General features: G+C 37.9%; 2 protein-coding genes across 9 annotated transcripts in view; one reads left to right on the top strand and one right to left on the bottom strand.

Annotated features, from left to right (window-relative positions):
- PRIMPOL (primase and DNA directed polymerase) overlaps positions 1-5,673 on the top strand; it is a 35,653-nt gene extending 29,980 nt beyond the window's left edge. For 2 of the 6 annotated variants that reach the window (XM_058192213.1, XM_058192210.1), the window contains one exon: positions 1,029-1,384. In XM_058192213.1, the coding sequence (XP_058048196.1) occupies positions 1,029-1,169 (141 nt within the window). In that variant the 3' untranslated portion in view covers positions 1,170-1,384. The other 4 variants (XM_058192217.1, XM_058192215.1, XM_058192214.1 and 1 more) reach the window with 4 other exon arrangements.
- Positions 193-27,680, bottom strand: CENPU (centromere protein U). 3 transcript variants are annotated; one of them, XR_009156228.1, is made up of 13 exons: positions 27,524-27,680; positions 24,649-24,700; positions 23,044-23,161; positions 21,462-21,603; positions 14,602-14,671; positions 7,345-7,414; positions 7,028-7,127; positions 6,306-6,384; positions 5,685-5,732; positions 3,692-3,753; positions 2,789-2,939; positions 2,381-2,546; positions 193-591 (listed from the first exon to the last, which is right to left on the bottom strand). XR_009156228.1 is itself a non-coding variant. In XM_058192220.1 (13 exons), exons 3-13 carry the CDS (start codon positions 24,691-24,693, stop codon positions 469-471), a joined length of 1,008 nt encoding a protein of 335 aa, XP_058048203.1. In that variant the 5' UTR covers positions 24,694-24,700; positions 27,025-27,140; positions 27,524-27,673; the 3' UTR covers positions 193-468. The 3 variants fall into 3 exon arrangements, 2 of the variants coding, with proteins under 2 accessions (XP_058048203.1, XP_058048202.1); XM_058192220.1 differs by lacking the exon at positions 2,381-2,546 and adding an exon at positions 27,025-27,140 and having other exon boundaries at positions 27,524-27,673; XM_058192219.1 differs by lacking the exon at positions 2,381-2,546.
- Between the last annotated feature and the right edge of the window lie 221 nt (positions 27,681-27,901).

Below are 27,901 nucleotides of genomic sequence, written 5' to 3'. Positions count from 1 at the left end.
CAGCTAGAAGCCTGTGCTCTAAGTTTTAATTTCTCAACAACCATCTTCTTTCTTGGAAAGCAGCATATATATACTCAACATACAGCTACATGTGCCTTGCCAGATGAAACATTACTGTAACTAAATAATAGCAAGATTATTTTTCTGTTGGAAAGTCTACTTTCATGAAAGAATAGGTTGCTTTCAAATCACTTGCTCTCTCACACAAAGTAAATCTATTAAAATACTATATTTATGATTCAATGGTCTGTTTTATTGCCTCATAATTTCTTCTTTGCCAAACAAAATATTTTTATTTTTATTTGAATTCTAAATATACCAGTAAGCATGCCAAAAGGAATTTATGGAGTTTAGATCACTGAAAAAAATCCAATTATTTACAATTTTCTTACTTCAGCTTCAACTTTGTATTTTAATACATTGTACATCTGATAACACAGAATTTATAGTAATTTATAGTATGAATATTTAGTTGGTTTTTTGCAATTCCAAACTTTCCTGTAATTTTGTGTTGATATTCTGTAAGTGACTTTCTGCTCCTAAAATTCTTCGTGACTCCATCAGAAGCGCAGGAAGGCTGGAAATGCCATACTATGGAACAGAAAGAGAAAAACAAGACATAGATTATAAATTTGTTAAATAATAAGCCTGTGTTAGAAATTCCTAATGTTTGGACCTAGTTTACGACTCACTTTCTGAATTCACCTTCTCTTGCCTTTAGCCTTTCCCATTGCAAGTCAACTGATACAGCTCTACAATCCTTTGCATATACTCCTATCATCTCAATGCCCTGTCATTTCTGTTAGTGCTTCTAGGCCTGTTCTTCTCCTTGATGGTCATTTCTTTCTTGTTCTCTGTCTTTTATTTTCGTTCTTTCTAGTTTTACTTATGTTTATCTTCTCTGTTATTTGGGGGAATATTCTGATCTAGATTTGAAAACCTGTAAAAGTTTTTGGAGAGCCAGTTTGATGTACTAGTTAAGGCCCAGGCTAGAAACTGGGAGATTATGAATCCTATTCTTGCTTTAGGCACAAAGCCAGCTGGCTGATTTTGGGCCATTCTCTTTCAGCCCAAGAAGATGGCAAGAGGAGAAACCACTTCCAAAAGAAAATACCAAGAAAACAGCATGGACTTGTGCAGGCAGTTGCCACAAGTCAAGAATGTTTTAATTTCCTTTGCCCTTGTAGTTAACCAACCACAGCCCTGACAGCTAAGATATATGGCCTTATGATTAGTATCAATGCTGTTTTTGTGATGAAGGCTGATACCTGCCCATATCACAATTATGTTTATGGGCCATCTCTGACATGTTCTTTCATGCATGTCTGAAAAGAAACCTTTATCAAAATATGCAAGACTGTATTTTATTCAGGAAGTTTTTTCTTTTCATTTAGTATTGAAGTATCCTTGAATCTGGGAACTCTGAAGCCATTACAAGGTTTGTTGCATTCTTAGTTTCAGGGGAATACAAGTATCATCCTGCACAGAGCTTAAGACCTTTACCAGAATGTTTATTGTTTTAATAAAAATTATCTGCCTTGTTTATACTTGTACACTTTATTGGATATATCAATATTCCCCATGTCTGTAGGACTTATCCAAACTTGCTAAACTGGGATTTCTGGCCAGGTTAATAATGTTTAATTCTTCAGCAACTATTTTTAAGGAACCTAAGTTAACATAAAACTGTACTTAATTTGAGATTTACACACCAGAAATAAAAGGTACTGCACTTGATTTATTAAAGCATTATTGTACTCGAATGAAATGAGATGATTTTTAAATTTATCTAAGATAGATAAAATTTAAAAGCTAACCACAAAAATAATCAATATGGCACTTGCTTTTCCGCATCAAATAGGATATCAGTATTATATATTCCCATAAGGATATTATCAGACATATTATTATATATAAAAGATAGTTATACGAAAATAAAGGTTGCTTTGAGAGTCATTCTGCATGGATCTTATGAAGCAGTGTATAAATTTCAATACTGAAATGTCTACCATTTACACCAAAAAAGGTTATTTTTTTTAGATAGATAGTTCTTGGGCTATAATGGCAATTGGAATAAAAATTACTATTGCTAAGCGATGCGGTTATAAAGGGGACATCAATCCCAGGACACATGGGTCGTTAAGCAGAAGTGGGAATCGCAGGAAAGGGTGCCATAAGGGCTTGCTGTGGGTAGCGGCAGGGAACACAGGTGGGTCGGGCCATGAGTAAGTCACTTGAGGCTATGAGGGAGCTGTGGTGTGGAGTGCAGATGGGCAAGGGGTGTTACTGAGTATGTTACTGAGTGTTACTGAGTATACCCCTTCTCTTTGGGAGAAAAATACAGCAGGGAGCAACTTAATTGGGGTAACTTGTGACTTACCCTGCTGACTTCTCCATTGACTTTGCTTGTCTGAAGCCTGCAGGGTAAATTGCAAATGGCAATCTTGTGAGTGGCTCACTGCAATGTCATAGTCATGAATTGGACACTGCACAGCCAGAACTGGGATAATTGTTAAGTCCATTTTTTTTCAGTGCCACTGAATAGTCTGTAAAAAAAATGATATAAGCTGAGTACTGTATGTACTTGAAAATGATGCCAGGGATGGAGAATCATGGCAATGCTTATCTTTTTCTGTTGCAGCACACCCTGAATGTCTGAAAAAAACTGAACTATACAATTATGTGTATTTGTGTTATCTCAAATATGCAAGGGTTAGCATTTAAAGGATAAAAAACAGTAGCTACAACTGTGGTTTTCAGTATGCTAAGCCGTTAAATGGTTACTTACTCCTAATTTTTCTTGTGAGTTCTCCTTTTCATCCTTCATTTGCTGCAGACTCTTTAAATCTTTGATAAACTGAACTGCGTTCTTGAGACAGGTTATTTTTTCATTTAGTTTGCTGTGTTCTTTCTTTAGTTTCTTCAGTTCTGGTTCACTTCTATCAAAAATAAATGCTGAGCATTATATTTTGATAAGATTTCCTTTTATTTTACAGAAAACTGTTTACATAACTGAATCTAAAGGAACAAGAGTGATAAGCTAAACTATCACACAGCAAGAGGGTAATCGGTTCTTGATTCAGACCTGAAAAAAATAAGGGGGTACATCAACTGTTACTGCATCAATATGAAATCTAATTGGAAACCCACTTCATAAGCCAGGGTGACAATTCTTTGGTAGTCATTTTTTCTCCTCTTCATCGTTTGAAAAACAGGATGATCTTGGTGACAATGGAAGGGGCAGGACAGAGGTTTTGGGTCTTGTAGTGTGAGATACCATATTTTAGCAGTGCAATTTCAGATATTTAAATAATGGAAATAAATCTAGAAATAATATTGCAATGGAAAGGAATGAATCTTGCCAGATGAGAAACTATACTGTTTAAAACCTATTTGGAAGAAGCATCTGGAATTTAGTTAATGCTCCTCTTTTAATTTTAAAAAAAATCTTTACATTCATAAATGTATAGCTTTAGTTCTCTAATGCATTTGATTTGATAGTTGCAATAGGACATCTGAAATAAATATCAGTCAGTTGAAGCTTTAAATATATATTTTGAGCAAAACTATCAGTACTGAAATCCGTACTGGGGCAGGGGAAAATGAATATATTACTGGATTGGCACAAAACAGGATTTTAGGATTCAGTAATAACTATATCTAAAACTTAATTGCAGTTATTACAACATACCTAAATAGTTCTCCTTTAATTTCTATTAAACGTTGTCTTGTCTTATTTGTCTTTCTGATCATCTGTAACACCAAAAAATAAATAGGAAATAGGAAAATCCTTAATACTTTATCACTGCCATTACTTCTTTAAAATACAGGCAATTCTTGACTTATGACTGGTCACTTAGTCATACATTAAAAGTTTCAACAGACCTACTTAAGGGTTCTTATGATGCAAATTCAAAGTTCCAATAGTTCCTCGCAATCATGTGACTGCACTTCAGGAGCTCAGCAACCACCCCACATTTACGGCCATTTTCAGCATCCCCTGGTGAAGTGATCATGTTTTAAAATAATTTTGCCAAAAACTGCATTTATTTTTAGTTTTCAGCAAAACTGCACCCATAGTAAATGTTCATAATATTCATCATAATGTTCATAATGTTCATAAAAGTAAATACTTTACACCTGTGCTGTTTGCTTAATGATAGTAGTGATTCGCTTAAAACAACTGCAAAAAAGTTTGTAAAATTGGGTCAGTCATGCTTTACGATTGTGATGGGCAGGATTCATTACAAACGTATGTCAAGGACTACCTATATAGACATATTGCTTATTATAAAATTTAGTTATAAAATTTAACTGAGAACATATGCACCAAGACAAATTACTTGTGTGTCCAATCACACTTGGCCAATAAAAAAAAAATTCTAAAAAAATTCTAAATTCTAATCCAGTTTAGAATCTTGTGAAGAAGAAAGAAATATTTGGAATGCAATTTCAATACTCTGCCTTGATCAACTTAATCAACTGCAGATAGCCTTACCACTGAAAATCCCTTCACCTATAATTTAACTGCTTATTTAATGGGGATGAGATTATTTATTTAAAATATTTATATCCTGTCTAATAATAAGAATGCAACCTACATGTACATAGTTCTAAATGTAATAAAAATGCACCACATTGTGCTTAACACAGAATACAAAGGCAAAGCCATAGATAGCAACAGTTAAATTGATCAACTTTATTAAAAATCACTAAGTAGTATTCCTCAAAATATTCGCACTGAAACTGAGAAAGATTATTGATAAACACTAAGTGTTTTTTTTCTAGGCAGAATATTTCAAAACCTAAGTGTGACCATTGGGTGAAAAATATCCCTTTCTGGAGTCAACAGAATTTTACAACATGTAAGTACAGGTGGTCCTCAACCTAAAACAACTCATTTATTGACCATTTGAAGAAACAATGGCACTGAAAAATGTGATTTATGACTGCTTTTCACACACTTACCCAAGAGCAGTTGTGCCACGGTGGTTAGAATGAAGTATTGTAGGCTAATTCTGCTGACTGCCAGCTGCCAGACGTTTGGAAGTTCGAAATTCACCGGCTTAAGGTTGACTCAGCCTTCCATCATTCCGAGTTTGATAAAAAGAGGACCCAAATTCTCAGGGGCAATATGCTGACTTAAACTGCTTAGAGGGCTGTAAAGCACTGTGAAGCAGTATATAAGTCTAAGTGCTATTGCTATCACATAATCAAAATTAAGATGCTTGGCAATTGACTCATATTTATAATGGTTGCAGTGTCCCGGGGTCATGTGATCGCTTTTGCAACCTTCTGGCAAGCAAAGTCAATAGGGAAGCCAGATTCACTTAACAACCTATTACTAACAATTGCAGCGATTCACTTAACTGTGGCAAGGAAGATCATAAAATGGGGCAAAACTACTTAACAAATGTTTCACTTAGCAACAGACATTTTGGTCTCAACTGTGGTCATAAGTCAAGGACTACCTGTATACATATATATAACTTGGTATGCATAAAACCTTCAATTTGTATTTGTCAAACTCACAGACAGAATGTTTTCTAGTTCCTAATTTGAATTAATGAAATTTTATAATATTGTTACATCCTATTTCTTTAAATATTGTCCACTAAAAGCTAGTTCTAATCTATCGGAAGAAAATATATACAGTTTAAAAGACGATACACTGGCCATTTTACCTTTGTTTGTTTCAATTTTGTATTTTTCAGTTTCTCAGCATCTGCAGACTAGTTAAAACATTCAAAATTAAAGATATGGCATAATTTCTTAGGAAATAATTACAATAAATACAAGATATTTAAATTAGTAAAATTCACATTTTCTAATAACTAGAATTTAAGCTTATTTAATTCAAAAAATAATAATTTTAAATGTTTTTGGATTTTTACATATATGTATCTAATTTTATCCTTTTTCAGATTTTATATAAATGGGAATTAAAGTAATAGGACCTGGCTGGATATAATGCATAGGAGTGGAAGATAGTGTGGGTAATTCAAAGAGAATTGTTACACATAAAAAGAAAAAAACTGCAACTGACTTTTTTCATTGCTTAGTTTTTCTCCTTTCTGGATGCTTTCCAAATTTTAAATTTATTATTCTAACTAACATATACATATCATACATCATGGACTGTTCCCATGCTCAATGCCCTGCTGTATAAAATTCCTTAGAACTCCACTTTCCCCCCTCCCAGATACATTTCATTTCTTTTAAAGAATATGTAGGTTATTTTGATGATTAATTACCCCGTAACATTTGCAAAATACAGAATTTTCCCAATAAAAACATGTACGTACAATGTCGGTGAGTTGGTCTTTGAGCCTGGCATGAAATTTATCAATAACATTTTTATACTTCTCTTGTTCCACTTCTTCTCTGAAACAATATACACAATACATATCATGATAAATCTATGCTTAAATGAACACATTAAACTAATTTGTACATGGAAAGATGCAAATTCTTGTCACTGTATTTTATCCTACTAATGGTTGATACGTAAGACAGCAATGCCAAATACCTAACATTTTCCTGTTTAAAAATATTATCATAACTTACAATACTAAAAAATTTTCAATTATCATTCTTGGGTTTGTACTTTTGCTGCTAGTCAACATGTTTCCTACAATAATTCTGATATCACATAACTGCTGCTGCCTGCTGGGATTTTTTTTTTTTATATACCAACTTTCATGCAGTCCTGATATTCTTTGGCAGTCTCCTATCAAAGTAGTGACGAGGCCCAAGCCTGCTTAAATGCTGCTGAGCATCCAGGTGATGATAAAAATTATTATCTTAAATATTACAACTTTCTCTGATGCATATTTTTTCAGAAAAAAACTATTATTTAAGACAAAGTAATTCTTTTATTATGTTTTTACAATATTTCCAAACAGCGCAACAGCACCGATTTCAATTTAAAAAAGTAAAAAAGCAGATTGAATTATAAATTACATTTAATATCATAGCAAAATTTTCAGTCATAAGGAAATTCTCAATCATAAGATAAAACACTTACTTGTATTCTGTTGTTATCTTTTCAAGTTCCTTCAAAACAACTTTTTCCTTGGTAACACATCTGGTAACTTTTGTTGGCTGTTTTAGAACTTTTTCTGAAACTAAATGAAGCGAAAAACAGAGTATTAATACATTTGGTTATTATGGGTTCAAGCCTATCTAAGCTTCCCAAAGGTACCCAATTTAAACTGATGTATATGAAATGCTAAGTTCTACAGTTTTACTCATTTACTATAAAAATCAAGATCAGCAGGTCTGGTACTACACACAGAAGCAAAAAACCATTCTAATGCTGTGGAGAAAGGAAAAATGATTTACCTGGACAGTTTGTCTCCCTTTCTGGTAAAACATTCTTATTTACATGGAATTTAGTCTTTTTCTTGGGTATCTATTGGATCAAAGTTAAGGAATATATTAGTTCATAGCTACCTATGTTATTGAAATGTTTTGGATATTAGTAGCTCAATTGCCAAGCTTGGAGCTCAAACCAATAGCCTACCTATGTTATTTCATTTGGCAGGCACTTTGTTAAACTTAGTCAAACTATAAACTTTGTCTAGATGTACACTGCTTAAAATTTTAGTAAATTCTTGTAACACCTATAGTAAATACAAGGAATACACTATCAGAGTACACTTACATACTTCTTTGCAACAACACCCCATTAACTTTGAATACTCTATAGCTGCACCGCAGCAAAAATAAATTGGAAACATTTTTTTTACAACTAGTGGACTCTTTTAATTATAATATGGTTTTTAATAATCAGCCTGAAGTATGTGCTTTGCTTCATTTCTATAATAATTTTATAACTGATATGTGAAAAAGACTATTTTTATAAAAAACATTTAAAGATATATTAATCAACAAAACATTAAAATAAATTACATAAGGCCTCTCCTAGAAAGTATAAAGTTTCTAAGAAATTATATATAATTATATAATGGTAATTATTAGGAATTACTATGCTAAAATAAAGGTAAAGATACATTAATATCGGACTATGGGTCATCTAAACTGGGCGGTCATGCATGTCCATCTGCGGGATATGGAGTGGATTGGACTGGATTGGACTACCTTAGACTGGTCTATGGACTCGGGCAGACCGATAGCTACCTCTACCTGATTAAGTCCTATTGTAGAACTGTTCCCCATAGGCACACTATGGAGACTGCCGGCCTGTCTGTTCCTGTTTTATCATCGCTATCCGGTTCCTGCTCCATCTGTCCTTTTACCAACTGGACTCCCGCTGGAAGATTCACCATTTTTATTACTCTGGGATTTTACCATCTTAGCATCCCTCGCCGATTCGCACTTTTCTATGCGCTACACTGTACATGAACTCTTGCGCCTGCGAGGTGCCCCCGCCTCGCAGGAATGGCCCATATCGCTACCAAGGGCCGGCCTCAATGATGGGTCTTGGGACCCACAGAGGTGGCATGCGAGAAGAAAGAGCCTTTGGGGGTTTTTAGACAGGGCATTTTTAAGGGGTGGGAGGGGTAGGGCGGGTGATGGGGGTAGCCCGTCGGGAGGGAAACCAGTTCCAGCGCATGCTCGTGGCGATTATCAAATGGGTTCGGAGGTTATGGGGGGGAGGGTGTTCCTTTGTGTGAGGGTGAGTCTATTTGCACGGTAAGTGGGAGGGGCAGATATGGCGGAAGGGGGGGATCGTATCGACATAGGGGGTCACGCGTTCGATGTATGCAGGCGATCGCGTGCCCCGATCCCCCTGACTTTACCCGTTCCCCGGATGGTCAGGACCCTCAGAGCCTGGGCCTTCGTCTGATGTTATGCAACGCACGGTCCGTGGCCAATAAGGCCCCCCTAATACATGATCTGATTCAGGGGGGTGCCGCGGATATTATAGGCATTACGGAGACCTGGTTGGGCACTGAAGGGGGTGTGCCCCTGGTCGAGATGTGCCCACCGGGTTTCCGTGCATTCCATCAGCCGAGGGCCCAGGGTAGGGGTGGAGGGGTGGCGGTTGTTATCAAAGAGAGTCTAGAGCCGAGGGAGACCACTGTACCTCAGATTGCCGGGTGTGAATCCCTCTTTGTGAGGTGGGGTCATAGATGTCAGATGGGCTTGCTGGTCGCGTACCTGGCTCCTTGCTGCGTGACAGCTGCCCTGCCCGAGCTCCTAGAGGTGCTTGCCGGGGTGGCAGTGGAGACCCCCAGACTTTTAGTCATGGGGGACTTTAACCTGCCATCTGCCGGCTCGTCATCGACGGTAGCTCGGGAGTTCTTGGCTTCCATGACGGCCTTGGACCTGACTCAAGTAGTGGATGGCCCCACTCACATCGGGGGTGGCACACTGGACCTGATTTTTGTCTCTGGTCAGTGGTTGAGAGATCTGGACTTAAAGGAAATAGTCATTGAACCCTTGTCATGGTCAGATCACTCTCTCCTTCGCCTGGACTTTCTAACCACTACCCAACACCGCAGGGAGACGGAACCATTACGTTGGTACCGTCCCAGGCGCCTGATGGACCCAGAGAGGTTCCGGACGGAGCTTGGGCCATTTCCTGAGGGTCTGGCTCACGGCACGGCAGAGGAACTAGCTGCAGCCTGGGAACGGGCTGCGGCTGGGGCTTTAGACCATGTCGTGCCTTTGCGGCCTCTGACCCGGCGTAGATCCCAACCGGCTCCTTGGTTCTCCGAGGAGCTGAGAGGGATGAAACGCCGGAGAAGACGCCTAGAGAGTTCCTGGAGGTCCAGCCGTTCAGAGGCTGATCGGACACTAGTTAGATCCTATACTAGGACCTACCTAATGGCACTGAGGGAAGCGAGGCGTTGCTACGCCTCCTCCCTCATTGCGTCGGCAGATAACCGCCCAGCTGCCCTGTTTCGGGTGACCCGCTCCCTCCTTCACCAGGGGGAGCGGGATGACCCACTGCAGGGACGTGCTGAGGAGTTTAACGGTTATCTATACGATAAAATCGTTCAGCTGAAGGACGGTCTGGACCAAAATTGTGGCGATTCGGACGGGACGTCTGAGGGCGGTCTTGGTGATGTTGTTTGGGATGAGTTTGACCCTGTGACTCCCGAGGACATGGACAGGTTGCTGGGTAGATTGAATGCCACCACGTGTTTACTGGACCCGTGCCCCTCCTGGCTGGTGCTGGCCACTCAGGAGGTTACACGAGGCTGGCTCCAGGGGATTACGAGTGCTTCCTTGTTGGAGGGAGTCTTTCCGGCCGCCTTGAAAGAGGCGGTGGTGAGGCCCCTCCTCAAGAAGCCTTCCCTGGACCCGGCTGTTTTAGGTAATTACCGTCCGGTCTCCAACCTTCGCTTCGCGGCGAAGGTTGTAGAGAGTATGGTGGCATATCAGTTCCCCCTGCACCTGGAGGAAACTGTCTATCTGGACCCGTTCCAGTCCGGCTTCCGGCCCGGTTACAGCACTGAGACGGCTTTGGTCGCGTTGGTGGATGATCTCTGGAGGGCCAGGGATAGGGGTTATTCCTCTGCCCTGGTCCTATTAGACCTCTCAGCGGCTTTCGATACCATCGACCATGGTATCCTGCTGCGCCGGTTGGGGGGATTGGGAGTGGGAGGCACCGTTTATCGGTGGTTCTCCTCCTATCTCTCCGACCGGTCGCAGACGGTGTTGACGGGGGGGCAGAGGTCGCCGCGGCGCCTCACTTGTGGGGTGCCGCAGGGGTCGATTCTCTCGCCCCTTCTGTTCAACATCTATATGAAGCCGCTGGGTGAGATCATCAGTGGCTTCGGTGTGAGGTACCAGCTGTACGCTGATGACACCCAGCTGTACTTTTCCACACCGGGCCACCCCAATGAAGCTATCGAAGTGCTGTCCCGGTGTTTGGAAGCCGTACGGGTCTGGATGGGGAGGAACAGGCTCAAGCTCAATCCCTCCAAGACGGAGTGGCTGTGGATGCCGGCATCCCGGTACAGTCAGCTGAGTCCGCGGCTGACTGTCGGGAGCGAGTCATTGGCCCCGATGGAGAGGGTGCGCAATTTGGGCGTTCTCCTGGATGAACGGCTGTCTTTTGAAGACCATTTGACGGCCGTCTCCAGGAGAGCTTTCCACCAGGTTCGCCTGGTGCGCCAGTTGCGCCCCTTTCTAGACCGGGATGCCTTGTGCACAGTCACTCACGCCCTTGTGACGTCTCGTCTGGACTACTGCAATGCTCTCTACATGGGGCTCCCCTTGAGGGGCATCCGGAGGCTACAGTTAGTCCAAAATGCAGCTGCGCGGGTGATAGAGGGAGCCCCTCGTGGCTCCCGAGTGACACCTATCCTGCGCAGGCTGCACTGGCTACCTGTGGCCTTCCGGGTGCGCTTCAAGGTGTTGGTGAATGTCTTTAAAGCGCTCCATGGCATAGGGCCGGGTTACTTACGGGACCGCCTGCTGCTACCGAATACCTCTCACCGACCGTGCGCTCTCACAGAGAGGGACTCCTCAGGGTGCCATCGGCGCGACAGTGTCGTCTGGCGACACCCAGGGGAAGGGCCTTCTCTGTGGGGGCTCCCGCCCTCTGGAACGAACTCCCCCCAGGACTTCGTCAACTTCCGGACCTCCGAACCTTTCGCCGCGAGCTTAAAACCTACTTATTCATCTGCGCTGGACTGGGTTAGTGTTTTAAGTTTATGGGTTTTAATGGGTTTTAGTTTTAAATTTTAATTGTGGCCAATTTTAATAAGTTTTTTAACTGTATTTTAATTTGTATTTATAGTATTGTATTTTTACTTGGCTGTGAACCGCCCTGAGTCCTTCGGGAGAAGGGCGGTATACAAATGTAAATAATAAATAAATAAATAAATAAATAAATAAATAAATTAATAAAATAGTATTAAAGGATTCTTCAAGAATCTTTGTTTTGTCTATTTTTTAATCAACATGATTTTCTAAACCAATATTAAATATTATTTTCCTAGGATATGAAAACTGTTGCAAGACCCAGCTTTTTCATATTAGCTGCCAGATTACTAAAAAAACATGCTGGAAAACTAAATTGTATGTTTTTCAATTAATGGTATTTAAAATAGAATTTATAATTTGTAATCTTGTCAAAATCTATTGTTTTAATATTATATCTTTCATTTTAAGTATTTCTTACTGATCATAGAGCTTGAAGATTTCTGTAATGTATGTAAATTTTGTTAATATCTTGAAAATTATTTAGGAATTATTTTAATCATTTTTACATATTCATAATGCAGTCAATTTCTATTAGTATAGGAAAAACTATTCAAGTTATATGAAATATGTACAAAATATGCAGAAAATCATGCAGAAGAAATGAATGATATAACAGAACCTCATATTATCATTGCTTACAATTTATTATAATTAAAACTGAATTTTTTAAAGTAGCTATCTCCATTGAGCACATAAACGTAAGTAATCTATACAATAGCATACTAATTACATTGTATACTAAATACTAATTACATTATTACTAATGACATGTTAAAAACAAGAAAAAAGTCAAGGAAACAATTGGTCCATTGCTGGGAGAAAGTGGCAAGAAGGAGACAAGCACAGGGAGAAAGCAGAACTACATAACTCGTTTTTTTGCAAATGTCTTTACACAAAAGGAAAAAACAATCCAACCTATCAAAAACAGCGCCACAAAAAACAGATTAGGAACACAAGTTAAAATAGGGAAGAAAATGGTAAGTGAACACCTTTCTACCCTAGACGAGTTCAAATCACCAGGACCAAATGGACTACACCCCAAGGTTCTGAAGAAACTGGCAGACGAGATCTCAGAATCACTGAACTATATCTTTCAAAGAGCCTGGAGTACGGAGGAACTGCCAGAGGACTGGAAAAGAGCTGATGTAGTTCCCATCTTTAAAAAAGGGAAAAAAATAGATCCAGGAAATTACAGACCTATCAGCCTGACCTCAATACCAGGGAAGATTCTGGAAAAGATAATCAACGAATCAGCGAACACCTAGAAGCAAACAAAGTAATAACCAAAAGCCAACATGGGTTTGTCAAAAAACAGACCATGCCAGACTAATCTTATTGCATTCTTGGACAACGTGTCAAAATTAATGGACCAGAGGAATGCTGTTCATATAATTTACTTGGACTTCAGTAAGGCATTTGATAAAGTAGACCATAACCTACTGCTAGATAAAATAGAAAAATGTGGGTTAGACAGCATCACCACCAGATAGATTCGTAATTGGCTGACCAACCGCCCTCAATGTATAGTTCTCAATGGAACTGCATCTACATGGAGGGAAGTATACAGTGGGGTACCCCAAGGCTCTGTTTTAGGCCCAGTACTCTTCAACACCTTCCTCAATGATTTGGACGATGGGATAGATGGGGACAACACCAAGCTAGCAGGAATAGCCAACACTCCAGAAGATAGGCTTAAGATACAGAAGGATCTTGACAGACTTGAACATTGGGCGCTATCGAACAAAATGAAATTCAATGGTGAAAAAAGTAAGGTTCTACATTTAACCAAGAAAAACAAAATGCACAAGTACAGTATATGTGGTACCTCGCTTAATAGTAGTAACTGTGAAAGAGATCTTGGAGTCCTAGTGGACAACCATTTAAATATGAGCCAGCAGTATGCAGCAGTTCTAGGCTGCATAAACAGAGGGATAGAATCAAGATCATGTGAAGTGTTAATACCACTTTATAATGCTTTGGTTAAGGCCACGCTTGGAATACTTCATTCAGTTTTGGTCGCCACGATGTAAAAATGATGTGGAGACCCTAGAAAGTGTGCAGAGAAGAACAACAAAGATGATTAGGGGACTGGAGGCTAAAACATATGAAGAACGGCTGCAGGAACTGGGTATGTCTAGTTTAATGAAAAGAAGGACTAGGGGAGACATGATAGCAGTGTTCCAATATCTCAAGGACTGCCACAAAGAAGAGGGAGTCAAACTATTCTCTAAAACACCTGAGGGAAGGACAAGAAGCAATGGACGGAAACTAATTAAATAGAGAAGCAACCTAAAACTAAGGAGAAATTTCCTGACAGTTAGAACAATTAATCAGTAGAACAACTTGCTTCCAGAAGTTTTGAATGCTCCAACACTGGAAGTTTTAAAGAAGATATTAGATTTGTCTGAAGTGGTGTAGGGTTTCCTGCCTAAGCAGGGGGTTGGACTAAAAGACCTCCAAGGTCCCTTCCAACTCTGTTATTCTGTTTTTTCTCTTTTCTGATTCAGGAAAAATACGAGACCACTGAGATTAGCACTATCAGGATAAGTGAACATTAAAAACAGAGATAGACTGTAACACATAGTGACTGCAAGGAAATGGTACATAATACCACATACAGTCAACAAATGACATTATAGATAATATTTCACTGTAGGGCATCTACCAGATTTTTGAGCATAAAAAAGTGAGTATGTTTAAGAAAAACATAATTACCAAAATAACAAATTACAAGAAATTTCTACTTAAAATAAATCAATTTTGCTTGTGGTTTTGAGTCATATAATTTTAAATGTTATCCAATTATGTACCACTGATTGAAAATAAATGAAAATATATGTTTCAAAATCTGCCTATAATAGATTGTATTTTACTACCAATAAAATGGAAAAAGTATTATCTAAACCTTTTACTTACCGTGTTCTTTACTGAAGGTTCCTCTTCTGAATCTTCAGTACTCACTATTGTTTTCAGAGTGTTAGTTTTTCTGTTAAATATAAAAATGTTACAGTATATTTTGTCATGGAATTTTAAACACTGGCGTGGAAACTTGTTAGAATCTTTTTTGCAGTATTATATTGACTGAATAATTTCACTGATGGGCCAAAGAGATCCTTATGCTATTGCCAGATAAAGATTTACAGTTAAAATTAGCAAGGAATAAACAACATAATTAGTAGTGATAATATAGAAATTCAATGGTACATACTGAAAAAAGAAAATATGGCCACAAATGTGCATTCATCAGGGATTGTTTAGTTGAACAAGCAAGTATAGAAGTACATTATGAATGGTAAGAGTTGGATTACATGGCAATTAGACTCAACTGGCAGACATACCTCTCCAACCAATTATATCCTTACCAGGAACGCCTATCTACAACATTGCCAAATAACTGACAAATAAACTTGTACATTTCATAGAAGGAAGTAAACACTCCCATCAAATCCTGACTATAGTGCCTCCAAAGGATCAAAGACCTTACTATAGATGAAGATGAAAGCATGGCCTCATTTGATATTACAGCAGTTTTCATAGACCCAGACCTAGCAAAAAGACTTATGGACTTCACAAGACCCAGACCTAACAAAAAGACTTGTGGACTTCAACTCCCAGAGTCCCTCAGCCAGCAAAGCTGGCTGAGGAACTCTGGGAGTTGAAGTCCACAAGTCTTAAAGGGACCAAGGTTGGAGACCCCTGATCTATAGCACTCCCAACTAGAGAAAACACATGAAACTATCTGATTCAATTTCTTATTTTATTCAAAGAAAAGTTTAAAATGCAAAAAAAGAAAAAGGCAACCCCCTCCCACACAAAATAAACAAGGCATTTTAAAAGTTCATTGAAAAATAAAAATAAAAATTAAAACCTATACACATATCATTCCCCCTTTGTTGAATACTGATTAATACATTACTCAAAATTAATTTCTCAACCCTTGCTAAATAAGCCCAAAAGATTTTAAACTATCAAATCCATTTGCAAAAGGAATGTAAGTTTTAGATTCCTTTTGTGAATCTAATTCCAGAACAACATGACTCTGAATATTTTCCACAACTATTATCATTTCATCAAACTTTTTAAATAAACTTTCAACTAAAAATTGCATGTTACCAAATTATATTTTCAGCCAGCTCTGTTCATTTGTAATTCGATCCATTGTTGTTCTGTATAAGTTAGTCAGGAAACAAAAAACACTAAAGCAAAGTGAAGAAATAAATTAAAGGAACAGGGAAGATTTTTTCTGGATAATTTGATCCAAAGTTAAAGAAAAATTAAAATAATAATCTCCAAATATTTTGTAAATTAATAAAGTACAAAAACCTGGTAGTTAAAGTCTAATATTGTTGTAAATCAAATAAAAGCACTTCACCTTCCAAAGACATGCCATGTTTTCATATGGAAAAGCAAGAGTTATTCAAAACAACATAAATCAAAAGGAGGAGGAAAAAAGACAGATAAAATCAGCATTCAATCAGCCAGTCAAGTTTTAAAAACAAAAAGCAAAGTATGTATTAATACATTTAAATAGTGAAAGTTACTTGCAGCAAATTAAGAATTACAGACTTACAATTTTGTTGAATTCGGATTATAAAATTTTTGCTCTAATATTCGCAGAAAGACTTAAAAGATACTTAAATAACTTTATACACTCTGGTCAAAATGGTTTTCTGCCCAAGAGACACATTAAAGATAATATGAGGATAGTTTTAAATACCTTGGAATATTATGAGGCCCATCTGGAAAAACAGATGGCTTTCATCTTTCTCAATGCACAGAAAGCTTTTGATAACGTGAATTGGCGTTTTATGCTTTTACAATTGGAAAAGATCGGCTTTGGTCGAAAGTTTATTAAGGCTATAGAAGCCATATACCAGAAACAAACAGCTAAAATAATGATTAATTGGGAATTGACATCACTGATCCAAATTAAAAAAGGGACAAGACAAGGTTGCCCGCTGTCACCCTTATTGTTTATCTTAACACTGGAAGTTTTAAATAGGAATATAAGAGAAGATGAAGAAATAAGAGGCATGAAAATCCAGAGAGAAGAATATAAACTACAAGCTTTCGCGGACGACTTAGTCTGTATTATTGAGGACCCATTAGAATCTATAATTAAATTGATAGACAAGATAGGAGAATATGGTAAAGTGGCAGGACTGAAAATAAGTAAAGACAAATCGAAGATTTTAACAAAAATATGTTAATAAAACAAAAATCTGAACTCTCAGAATTTTTGGAGATGCAGATTACAAATAAAGTTAAATATCTTGGAATATATTTGACAGCAAGATGCAGTACACTTAAAGAGAATAATTACAATAAATTAAAATAACAAATTGCATCTGACCTGACAAGATGGGAAAATCTACAACTATTGTTGATTGGAAGAATTTCAACGATTAAGATGAATATATTGCCTAGAATTTTATATTTGTTTCAGACAATTCTAATTAAATTGGGCAAAGGTTATTTCAAAGAATTGAATAAGATAATATTGAAATATATTTGGCAGGTAGGAAAGCAAGGATAAAGTTAAAGCTATCGCAAGATGTAAGGTTAAGAGGTGGTTTTGGTCTGCCAAATTGGGAGTTATATTACCAAGCTGCAAGTTTAATGTGGATAAAAGAATGGATAACATTAGGGAATGCTAGATTACTTACACTGGAAGGTCATGACCTTTTATTGGGATGGCATACATTTTTATGGTACGGAGAAGCAAAAATTCAAGGGTATTTTAGAAGACACCTTATAAGAGAGGCTTTGTTATTAAACTGGGAAAGAATTAAGAAAGATCACTATTTAAAAACTCCACTTTGGGTATCAACGATTGAGGCCTTCTCATACTCATTAATATTTAGAAAGGAATAAATTGTTAGATATAATGAATTGTTGAATGAAAAGGGTGATTTAAAAACAATTCAAGAACTAGAAATACAAGATATAAAAATGAATTGGTTTTCATATTTGCAAATATGTTCTAGATATGATAAAGATTTTAAAACAGAAGGTTTCTATAATAACTTGACCAACCTAGATAACATTTTAACAGGTACTGATGACAATTTAATTAGAAAGCTATATGGTTACCTGTTAGAGATTAAATTAGAAGAACAAGTTAAAGAGACTATGATATCCTGGGGGGAAAACTTTGGTCACGGGATTGATTTAGAAATATGGCAGAAATTGTGGATGCAAAATTATAAGATGACAATGTCGACTGCATATAAAGAGAATATGTATAAGATGTTTTACAGGTGGCACCTACCCCCGACGAGAATAGCCAGAATGTTCAAGAATAAATCTGAAAAATGTTGGAAATGTTAACAGATACCTGGTTCCTATTATCATATGTGGTGGACTTGCGTAGAAGCTAAAAGATACTGGACTAAAATACATACATGGTTGGAGAAAATGATAAAAAAGTATATAGACTTTAAACCAGAAGTTTTTTTTATTGTTATTGTTATTATTTTTATTTTTTATTTTTTTTATTTTTTATTGTTATTATTCAGGTTTATACCTGAAACCTATAGTAGAGAATTGAGATATTTGATTGTGAATCTAATAACAGCAGCTAGAAATATGCAGACTCGATCCTAATTGGCTAGCATGGGAGAAACCCCAACCTGACTGGCATTCCCACTGACTGGGAGAATTGTATTTGCAAAGAATTGAAAAAATGAGAAATTGCCATCACAAGATGAAATTATTAAGAAAATGATGGACTGTGCAGAAATGAGTAAATTGATGTTTGAAATTAGAGAACAGGAAGCTAAGCAGTTATATAAGATATGGGACTTATTTTATCAATGGTTAGAAGGGAAAGTATGATAAAGAAGATTGGAGTTTTAAATAAGGTAAAGACTATTAATGATATAATTGTTTCAAGATGATTAATAAGACAAAATATTGTTTGAGAATGACTATTAGCGCTAATGACTATTAGCGGTATAAAAGTTGAATAAATAAATAAAATTGATGACAGACGATAAAATGGACGATTAAACAGGTTAATATAGGTAACTGTTGTTTGTACTAAAAATGTAACTCACACACTGACACATTGTATAAGAAATCTGAATGGAAGATGGTTTTATGTTTGTATGTTTCTAAAAAATAAAAAAAAAACTTTTTTTTCAAAAAAAAGTGAAAGTTAATACCTAGGCATGCTTAGAAAATGAAATGCTGAAAGGAAGACGGATGCTTTGACTTTCTGACCACTCCCAAAGGGAATTTGAATCTTCAAGACTCCCCTCCCCAGATTGGTCCATAGCCATCCAAAGTCATCTAGGTCATTCCTAAGTGCTCCCATTCAAATCCAGGGAGCAGTACTGCCAGAGAACCAGCTCTGGCAGTAAAATCAGCAGATAGTCAGCAGAAAGAAAAAAGTTCCTACCATTCAGCAGCCATCTTGGGAGGTGTCATAACACATGAAACTGTCAACAACATCTTCAAAGAACTAAGATTCACAAGGAAGAAGTAACAACAACAACATTCTCCTTACTAGATATAAGCAATATTTAGATATTTTTGCTCATAAGCAAAAATAGTGATGGCTAATTTACAATGAAACACAATTTCATTGTAAATCTATCCACACCAGCCAAGTGTACCTATGCAACCACCTGCAGCAATCCTGAACATCAGAAAAAGGAAAGAGAGCATGTGTCTTCCAGCAAAATGAATACCCACACTTTATCAAAAAAAGCTGACCGCTCAACCTACCATAACACAACCAACACAAGCTGCAAGTACATCTCAGAAACCACCAACAGACTATTACAACTACATGGCATCACTGTACCACACAAACCAACTAAACCCTCCTAAACCTCCTAAGTAAGTAAAAGAAAAGCCCCAGTAGCTCCAAAAGAACTAAAACAGGATTCAATCTACCACAAACTGTATAAAGATTTTAACAGCCACTATTTATGACAAACAAACAGAAAATTAGCACAGCACATTTATGAATACCAACTAGCAATTAGAATATATGATGAAATTCCTTAATTTTATAACACATGAGCAGACTCAACCATAGCTTCAACTGGGAAACTGAAAATCCTAGATCAAGCCAAGTTCAAAAAGCATTAGAGAATTCCTGGAGGCCTGACACTCAGACAAACAAACAAAAAGCCCAAAAGGAAACCAAAAGACCAAAACAACTCATCACCAGCAATCAATACCCATACAAGCAAAGATTAACACCAGCATTAATATTAGACCAACAATCAAGTATTCCAACCAAGGAACTAACAATGCAGACTAACAAGCTAAAAATAAACAACAGCCTAATCAAGGAACATTCCCACCAACACTGACAGGGCAAGTCACCAGAACAGTTCCCCAACCTTTCCAGTTTTACGGACTAGAGAAGGGTAAGGAGAAGAGAGGATGATTATATGCCAGTGGTGGGCAAGTGTGCATGGGCAGCTCCATGAGCGCCAGGCACATGCACCTACCGCTCACGCAAATGGAGCACATGTGCACTTGCCTGCTGCTTCCGCGGCCCAGTTTCCAACAGCTCACATTCCAGTAGTGGGCCGCAACCTGGAGATTGGGGACCCCTGTATTACTACATAAAAATAAGAGCAAATTCCATTCCCTTCTATCACTGATGATGTTATCTAGTTTGGTAATAAAACGTCTGCAGGAAAACCACCAAGTTCAGAGAACACCAAGGATCCAGAGATAGAATTTAGTTCAAATCTATAAAGTTTCATATTTTTAATTATTTATGTATGCCATCTCACTATAACAACTTTGGGCAGCTAATGTCATATAAAAATGTACAAATACACATAAAAAACACTATATGTGTGTGTGTGTGTGTGTGTGTGTGTGTGTGTGTGTGTGTCTTTGCTTATTTGGGTTTTCTCCCGCATAAAATTGGAAGTGTCTTGGCGACGTTTCGACAAAGTCTCATTCATCCCAGAAGCATGAAGTTGAAGCCTGAAGATGACGAATGAGACTTCGTCGAAACGTCGTCAATACATTTCCAATTTTACGTGGGAGAAACCCGAATAACCAAAGACCTACATACAAACACCCACGAAAATCAGAACAATCAGAACAACTATGTCTTAGATCTAACCAACTGACCCAGGAATAAATCCGAATCTTCAAGGCTTTCCAAAAAGCTGGCATGCAAAGAGTGCAAAATCTTCTGATCTTTGTGAGAAAATCAAGTCCTGAGGAAGTTGGCCAGAAATGCCACCTTTGGGAACCTATTGTAAGAACTAAATATTGGTAGTGATAATACAGAAGAAATACAAAAGGTCAAGCAAAAAATCATCCAAGACTTTACTGCCTTCAAACTGAAATTTAAGAAAATATTTATGCTAATAAAAGATGTGCAAGTCCTTACAAAACTTGGACCCTGTCATACTTGAAAAGTATAACAACAGATGTTTTAAAGAAAAAGCAATACATTTGGAACATACAGAGAAGGAACCATTATAAAGAAAACATGTTGCTAAGAAGTCTTACCTATGTGAAGACCAAAATCGAAGTTGATTCAAAAGTACCAAAAATAAAGAATATATCTGATTCTTTAACTGATATTTGTACTTTACTAGGAATTTTAGATTGAACTATTGGATGTGCTCAAAATATCCCTTCTTTATTTGGATGAAATAGTTTCAGTGAAGTTATATAACTAGATTAAGTTAACAGGGCTGGACACACTAATAAATTCATGTGCACATAAAAAATTAATCCAGAGAAAATATTACACACAAAATAATGCCTTGAACTTATTTTTGGAATACCTTTTCTTTGTATTTTTCTTTGGGAGCTCTGGATCAGAGGAACTGCTGGTATGCTCATTGATTGTTGAATGCTGCTTGTACCTATTATTAGCCTCTTCTCCCTCTTCATACACAGACAGAGCAGTGCTATGTAAAGGATGATCTAGAATGAAAAAATACTAATTAACTAAAACAATTTAAAAGATCCTATATGTCTCATAACAGAAAATCTCAAAACAATAGTTTTTGTGTGAAATGGGTGAAACAATTTCATTCAAGAGGAAGATATTAAGAAGAGTAATGAAAAAACACCCAGATGCAATAAGCCTTGTATAAAAGTGTTTGGTAACTATAGTTCCTTGAAGCAATCACGCAGAACAAATTACCATAAAAGGTTGATAGTCCACCTTGATTATTCTAGAGTTCTAACCTAGTTTGGTCCACTACACATTGAGCAAGTAGCAATGCCTGGTCATGTGAAAGTGAGAACAGAATTTTTAGCCCTCGGTGTAATATACCTGGCTTAGCTGGCAGGATTTAAGAGTAGGCATTAGGACAAATTAATGGAAGAAAATGTTTATGCTAAGGAGATGTGTAAGTCCTTACAAAACTTGGACCCTGTTCCAAAGAGTGTGTGCTGGATTAAAGCAAACGAAAACTTTATCAGTAAAAAGTATTATTACCATAAAGTATTGCTAATATGAACATTTTACAGAGGATAGTCTCGAGATGAGATGGGTGGCAAATAAATTTAAACAAAAAAAGGTGGTATCTGCCACACCTGTTTCTGTGAACCAGGACTATGGAATTGCAGAAGGGAAGGGAGTAGGTTCAGGAAACTGCTATTCAGTCCTGCATTCACACAATAATTCCAGAAACTAGACACTGAGCTGTTTATAGCCAACAAAGTTTTCCAAAGGGAGAGATGTCTTTGTTGCTAGAACTGAAAGATGTACAAGGCAATGACCATGAAATAGTAATCTGTGTGGAAGTTCCACACTTCCATATCAGCAAAATCTGACATACTTCATTGTATAGTTTGCAATTTGCTAATATTAATTTTTAATATTACATTTGTATATATTATTTAAAATTTTGTTGTATAACACAGCAATTTACTTTATTATTCAATTGTTTATTAATGCTAAAGCTAATCCAGATGCTGTAGCTATCTTAGTAGGATTCTATATTTGATCTTTCTGTATCCATACAATTAAATAAGTATATTTATAAAAATGTACTAGACATTATAATATACATGTTTTGTATTTATTTAACTTGCTTATTGGAAGTGTGACACAATCATATTTTTATTCTGCATTTACTCAATAAATCTCAGAACAATTACTATCTACATATTGTAGTTGGGAACAATATCTTTGTTTATTGTATATTGATAACAATATCAATATTTATTTATTGCAATTATTTTTATATTACCAGATCAGCATAACTCCTGGTCACTTACAATAAATATAAAATCCAACATCAGTAAACAAAAATAATAATTCAGAGTGCAGATGCCTACCCAATGTGCCAATCAGAAAGCAGACAATTCTAATAACTATGTAGGAATGTCTTAAAAATGTTATAGAAAACTAACCAAATAAGTCATCAGTTTCCTCTGTTTGCCCGGTTCCAGGAATTTTCAAAATACTTGAGACATCAGGCTCCTCAGATGAAAACAATTTACCATGAGAGTACTGCTTGGCTTGATATCCCTGTAAGGAAAGCAGATTATTTATTTATTCATTCAAATTATATGCTACCCATTTCATCTGCAGGCAACTCTAGGCAATTATTTAAAAAAACCAGATATAAACATGAAAGCATCAAACCAATAGTAATATAAAATTAACTTAAAAGTCACAAAGATGGGAAGAAGGGAGCAGGATGCATGGGGGGGGGGAGTGTCTTATCATAGTCTGTTAACCACCTCAAGAATAATGTGACCCCATTGGGCCTCCATGCCAGTTAGCACAGCCAAGTCTACAGATCCTTTTGGAAGGCCAAAATGGTAGATTTGGATCTCACCTCAGAGGTCATGATGTTACAAAGGCTAGGAACCACAGCCTTTTCCCGGCTGCAGTCAGAATTCCTTGATTGATAGGGTTTGCAGCATTCCCCTTCCTTGAGGCAGGTGGGGTGAGACAATCCCATTGGGGTAAGATGGTTTTTTAGGCAACCTGGATCCATGCCATGAAGGGCTTTAAAGTGATAACCAACAACTTGAACTGAACCTAGAAGCAAACTGGCAACTGGTGATACAGGCCACCCTAGGGGCCCCAAGAATTGTGTACAAGAATGCATTCTGTGACATCTGTAGCTTCCAAATACTCTTCAAATAGCTCCATGTACAGCATGTTGCAAGAGTCCAAGTGTGAGATAACCAGGGCTTGAGTGACTAAGCACAGGGACTTCCAAACCAGTAAAGGACCTGCTGGCACATAACCCAAAGTTGCACAAAAGCTCTCATGGCCACTACTGTCACTTTGAGCAGTTGTTGCAAATCTACGAGAACCCACAAGTTGTGCACTGGGTCTGTCTGGGGTAATTTAGCCCCATCTAACGAAAGATGTTAATTAAAGTCATGGATTTTAAAAGCTCCATGCACCCATGGATTAGCATGGCAATGTTAAAAACTCGTTATCTAAGCTCTTCAGAAAGTTAAATATTTAAGAGGTTATTACAAATAAGTAATAAATGCAAATTAAATTAAGAAAAAATTATCAGGGCCATATGTAGTACTACCATCTAGAGCTATGCACACAGCTCCTATGAATATTTTAGAGCTGCTGCATTTATTCCTGAAATCATACAGCTTTTTTATTTTCTTTATCTATTTTGTAGTTGTATAAGTTTCACTTGTTTAATGTTATCCCTAATAAAATTATTGGAAATTATTAAATTATTTTAAAAAACTATGGAGTTTTCTGAAGTTGCTGTATAATTCCAGAAAGACATGTAGATTGCATTAAGGTTCACACTCCAATTTGAAGACAGAGTACTAAGTAGCAAACAGCCCTACTTCAACTATGTTACAAAAATTGATGATCTAATGTATCATGATTAAAAAGTTATAGCAAAACTAAATGGCTCAAGAATTAAATAAATTTTATAGAATTTCAACACCCAAATCAATTCAAGGTTCTGCATTAAAAAAAAAGAGTAAACAGCTAGTCACACTTTAAAACAAAATGCCACTTACTGCCAATTTCTTTTTGAAATCTTTTGTTGCTTTTCTCTTTGACATCTTGTTACTAGAGAAACAAACAAAAGAGGAAAATAAGCTTAAATGGAATTAACCCTCTTTTCTTCTTTTACATGTCCTACCTGTCAATGACTACTTCAGCTTCAACCACAACAACACATGAGCACACAATAGATGCAAACTTAAAAGCAGGGGTGAAATGCTCCCAGTTCAGATTGGATTGCCCAATCTGGTAGCGATGGCGGCGGGTGGTTCGGAGAACCTGTAGCAAAAATCTCTGACACCCCCTTCATGCCCAGCTGAGCCGCGCAATCATCAGGTTTTGTTTTTTTTTACTTTTAAAAGCATTTTTTCTTCTGCCAAAAAAAAGCTTTTAAAAGTAAAAAAAAAAAAGTTGGCCACAGCCACCCACTTACATTATCCACCACCACCACCAAGCCACGCCCACAGAACCAGTAGTAACAAATTTTACATTTCACCCCTGCTTAAAAGTAAACAGCTCTAAACTCAATTGCAGAAAATATTACTTCAGCAACAGAGTGGTCAATGCCTGGAATGCACTACCTGACTCTGTGGTTTCATCCCCAGATCAGGGGTCAAATTCAGCAGGTTCTGACAGAGTCTGGAAAACCGGTAGTGGAAATTTTGAGAAGTTCGGAGAATCAGCAAATACCACCTTTGACTGGCTCCAGAGTGGGGTGGAAATGGAGATTTTGCAATATCCTTTCCCTGGAGTGGGGTGGGAATGGAGATTTTGCAGTAGCCTTCCCCTGCCATGCCCACCAAGCCACGCCCACAGAACCGGTAGTAAAAAAAATTGGATTTCACCACTGCTCCAAACCCCCAAAATTTTAATCTTAATCTGTCTACTGTTGATCTCACCCCATTCCTAAGAGGTCGGTAAGGGGCATGCATAAGCGCACCAACATGCCTACAGTGCCTGTCCTAATGTTCTTTTTATTTGTATCCTTTTCATGTATTCAAATCTTGCTTATACTTACAAGGTAAAGGTAAAGGTTCCCCTCGCACATACGTGCTAGTCGTTCCCGACTCTGAGGGGCGGTGCTCATCTTAGTTTCAAAGCTGAAGAGCCAGTGCTGTCCGAAGACGTCTCCGTGGTCATGTGGCTGGCATGACTCAACGCCAAAGGCGCATGGAACCCTGTTACCTTCCCACCAAAGGTGGTCCCTATTTTTTCTACTTGCATTTTTTATGTGCTTTTGAACTGCTAGGTTGGCAGAAGCTGGGACAAGTAACAGGAGCTCACCCCGTTACACAGCAGCACTAGGGATTCGAACCGCTGAACTACCGACCTTTCGATCGACCAGGTCAGCACCTTAGCCCCTGAGCTACCGCATCCCTCTAGTTTATACTTATATATGTTATCTAATATGTGCTTGACAAAATAAATAAATAAAATAAAATAAATAAAAATAAATACATTTATGAATCTTCAAATAGTATCACTATAAAATCTTTATTCCAGGCATTAACCTTGTTCAAAAGTAAGCTCCCAAATTAACTGGGCTATGCCCAAAGCAACCTCTAATTTAAGCCTGGCCCAGCAAAAGGCCAGGGCAGGTGCCCGATTCTTACCTACACCCATGCTCAAACCCTTTAATGGAAAAAGAGAGAGGAGCGTGCATTCCCAAGGCACCAACCCAGATGATTTTCACCTAAACTTCAAAGGTGTGGAGTGGACTCAGTTAAAGTAGGCATTTTGCTTTGAATTGACCCCACGTTGTCTCTCTCTGGACGGAGAAAGGCAAGAGAAGGAAAGCCCCACCACCCCACAAGCTTAAACAGCTTGCTTCCCCTATCATCAAGGGCTCCTGAAACAACCCTAGAAGGAACCAGTATGATCTAATGCAGGGGTCTCTGACCTTGGCAACTTTAAGCCTGGTGGACTTCAACTCCCAGAATTCCCCGGACAGCTTTGCTTAAAGTTGCCAAGGTCGGAGACCCCTGATTTATGTAAAAGCGCACGCTGAATTCAGCCAAAGAATATAATTCTGCCACTTGCTTTTCTCAAGAACAAGTGATGCGATAAAACAGATCAGAGAAGGGAACGTCATCGTGAACTTCCAGTGTACAACAGGGCACGCTTTTACATAAATCAATGGTCTCCAACCTTGGCCACTTTAAGCCTGGATGACTTCAACTCCCAGAATTCCCCAGACAGCAAAGCCTGGGGAATTCTATTCCCTAGAAAGCCTGTCTGGGGAATTCTGGGAGTTGAAGTCAACCAGGCTTAAAGTTGCCAAGATTGGAGACCCCTGATCTAGTGGTTTAAAAGGTGCTGGCCTAGGAAGCAGGAGATTGTGAGTTCCACTGTAGTCCAGCAGCCCTAGGCATGAAAGAAAAAGAAAAAACCCTGGGTGGCTTTGGACCGTCACTTTCTTTCTGCTCAATCCACCGCACAGGGTTGTTGTGGTTGTGGAGAAAATAGGAGGAAGGAGTATTAGGTATGGTCACCGCTTGCACAACTTCTAAAATAAACAGAAGAGGAATAACATCAAAGAAATGAAAAAGCAGGCAATGGCCCCTCGCCTCCGTCTCCCAAGTACCACGGATTCCTCTGTGAGGAGATGGGCGGTTCCTAAATTTGAATGGAATAGAATAGAATTCTTTATTGGCCAAGTGTGATTGGATACATAAGGAATTTGTCTTTGATGCATACGCTCTCAGTGTACATAAAAAGGAAAAAAAATATTCGTCAAGAATCATAAGATACAGCACTTAATGATAGTCATAAAAAAAGCAAGCTTATTTGAGGTATAAATATTTATGGATAATCCTTAAAACAGCTCTGAACTTCCCGAAACGCTACGGCCACAGTCGGAAGACCTCCTGCCCCTCCCCCCTCGCTCACCTGTGGCTCGCGCACTCCTTCCCAAGGTTCCAAACCGCCCCGTCTCGTGAGGGGGAAAATAAACCGTGAGGGGGAGAGAGGGTGGGGAAAAAAGACGCGCAGGCTCAACTTCCTGGCTGCAAACTGCTTTTTTTTCCGCGCCGAAACTCAAAACTTACTGCCAGCACGTCCCATTGCGTACTCGAAAGGTGGGGGGGAAGTGATTGAGCCAAAGCCTTCCCTTATGAGACCGGTAAATTACTTCTCACTATTCTATATAAAATTTCACAGTTCGCAAAGTGGGGTGAAAGAAAGTTAATAGTATTTTTTTTTCCTGAAGGGATATCCCCTATTTTCTTTAGTAGATAGTTTAGTCCATTATCGGCGAGTTAAATTTTT

This window comes from Ahaetulla prasina, chromosome 8 (assembly GCF_028640845.1).
Source record: "Ahaetulla prasina isolate Xishuangbanna chromosome 8, ASM2864084v1, whole genome shotgun sequence".
Taxonomy (NCBI): domain Eukaryota; kingdom Metazoa; phylum Chordata; class Lepidosauria; order Squamata; family Colubridae; genus Ahaetulla; species Ahaetulla prasina.
Note: the sequence above shows the minus strand (reverse complement) of the source record. Positions and strands in the feature narration are given on the sequence as shown.

What these genes read in the sequence shown, in the direction of transcription:
- CENPU (XM_058192219.1), bottom strand. Translation starts at nt 24,693, where the DNA reads ATGTCAAAGAGAAAAGCAACAAAAGATTTCAAAAAGAAATTGGCA. An exon ending in AACCTTCAGTAAAGAACACG is followed by an intron (nt 7,415 to 14,601) that starts GTAAGTAAAAGG and finishes TTGATCCAATAG; the next exon opens with ATACCCAAGAAAAAGACTAA. An exon ending in ATTAAAGGAGAACTATTTAG is followed by an intron (nt 2,940 to 3,691) that starts GTATGTTGTAAT and finishes TATTTTTGATAG; the next exon opens with AAGTGAACCAGAACTGAAGA.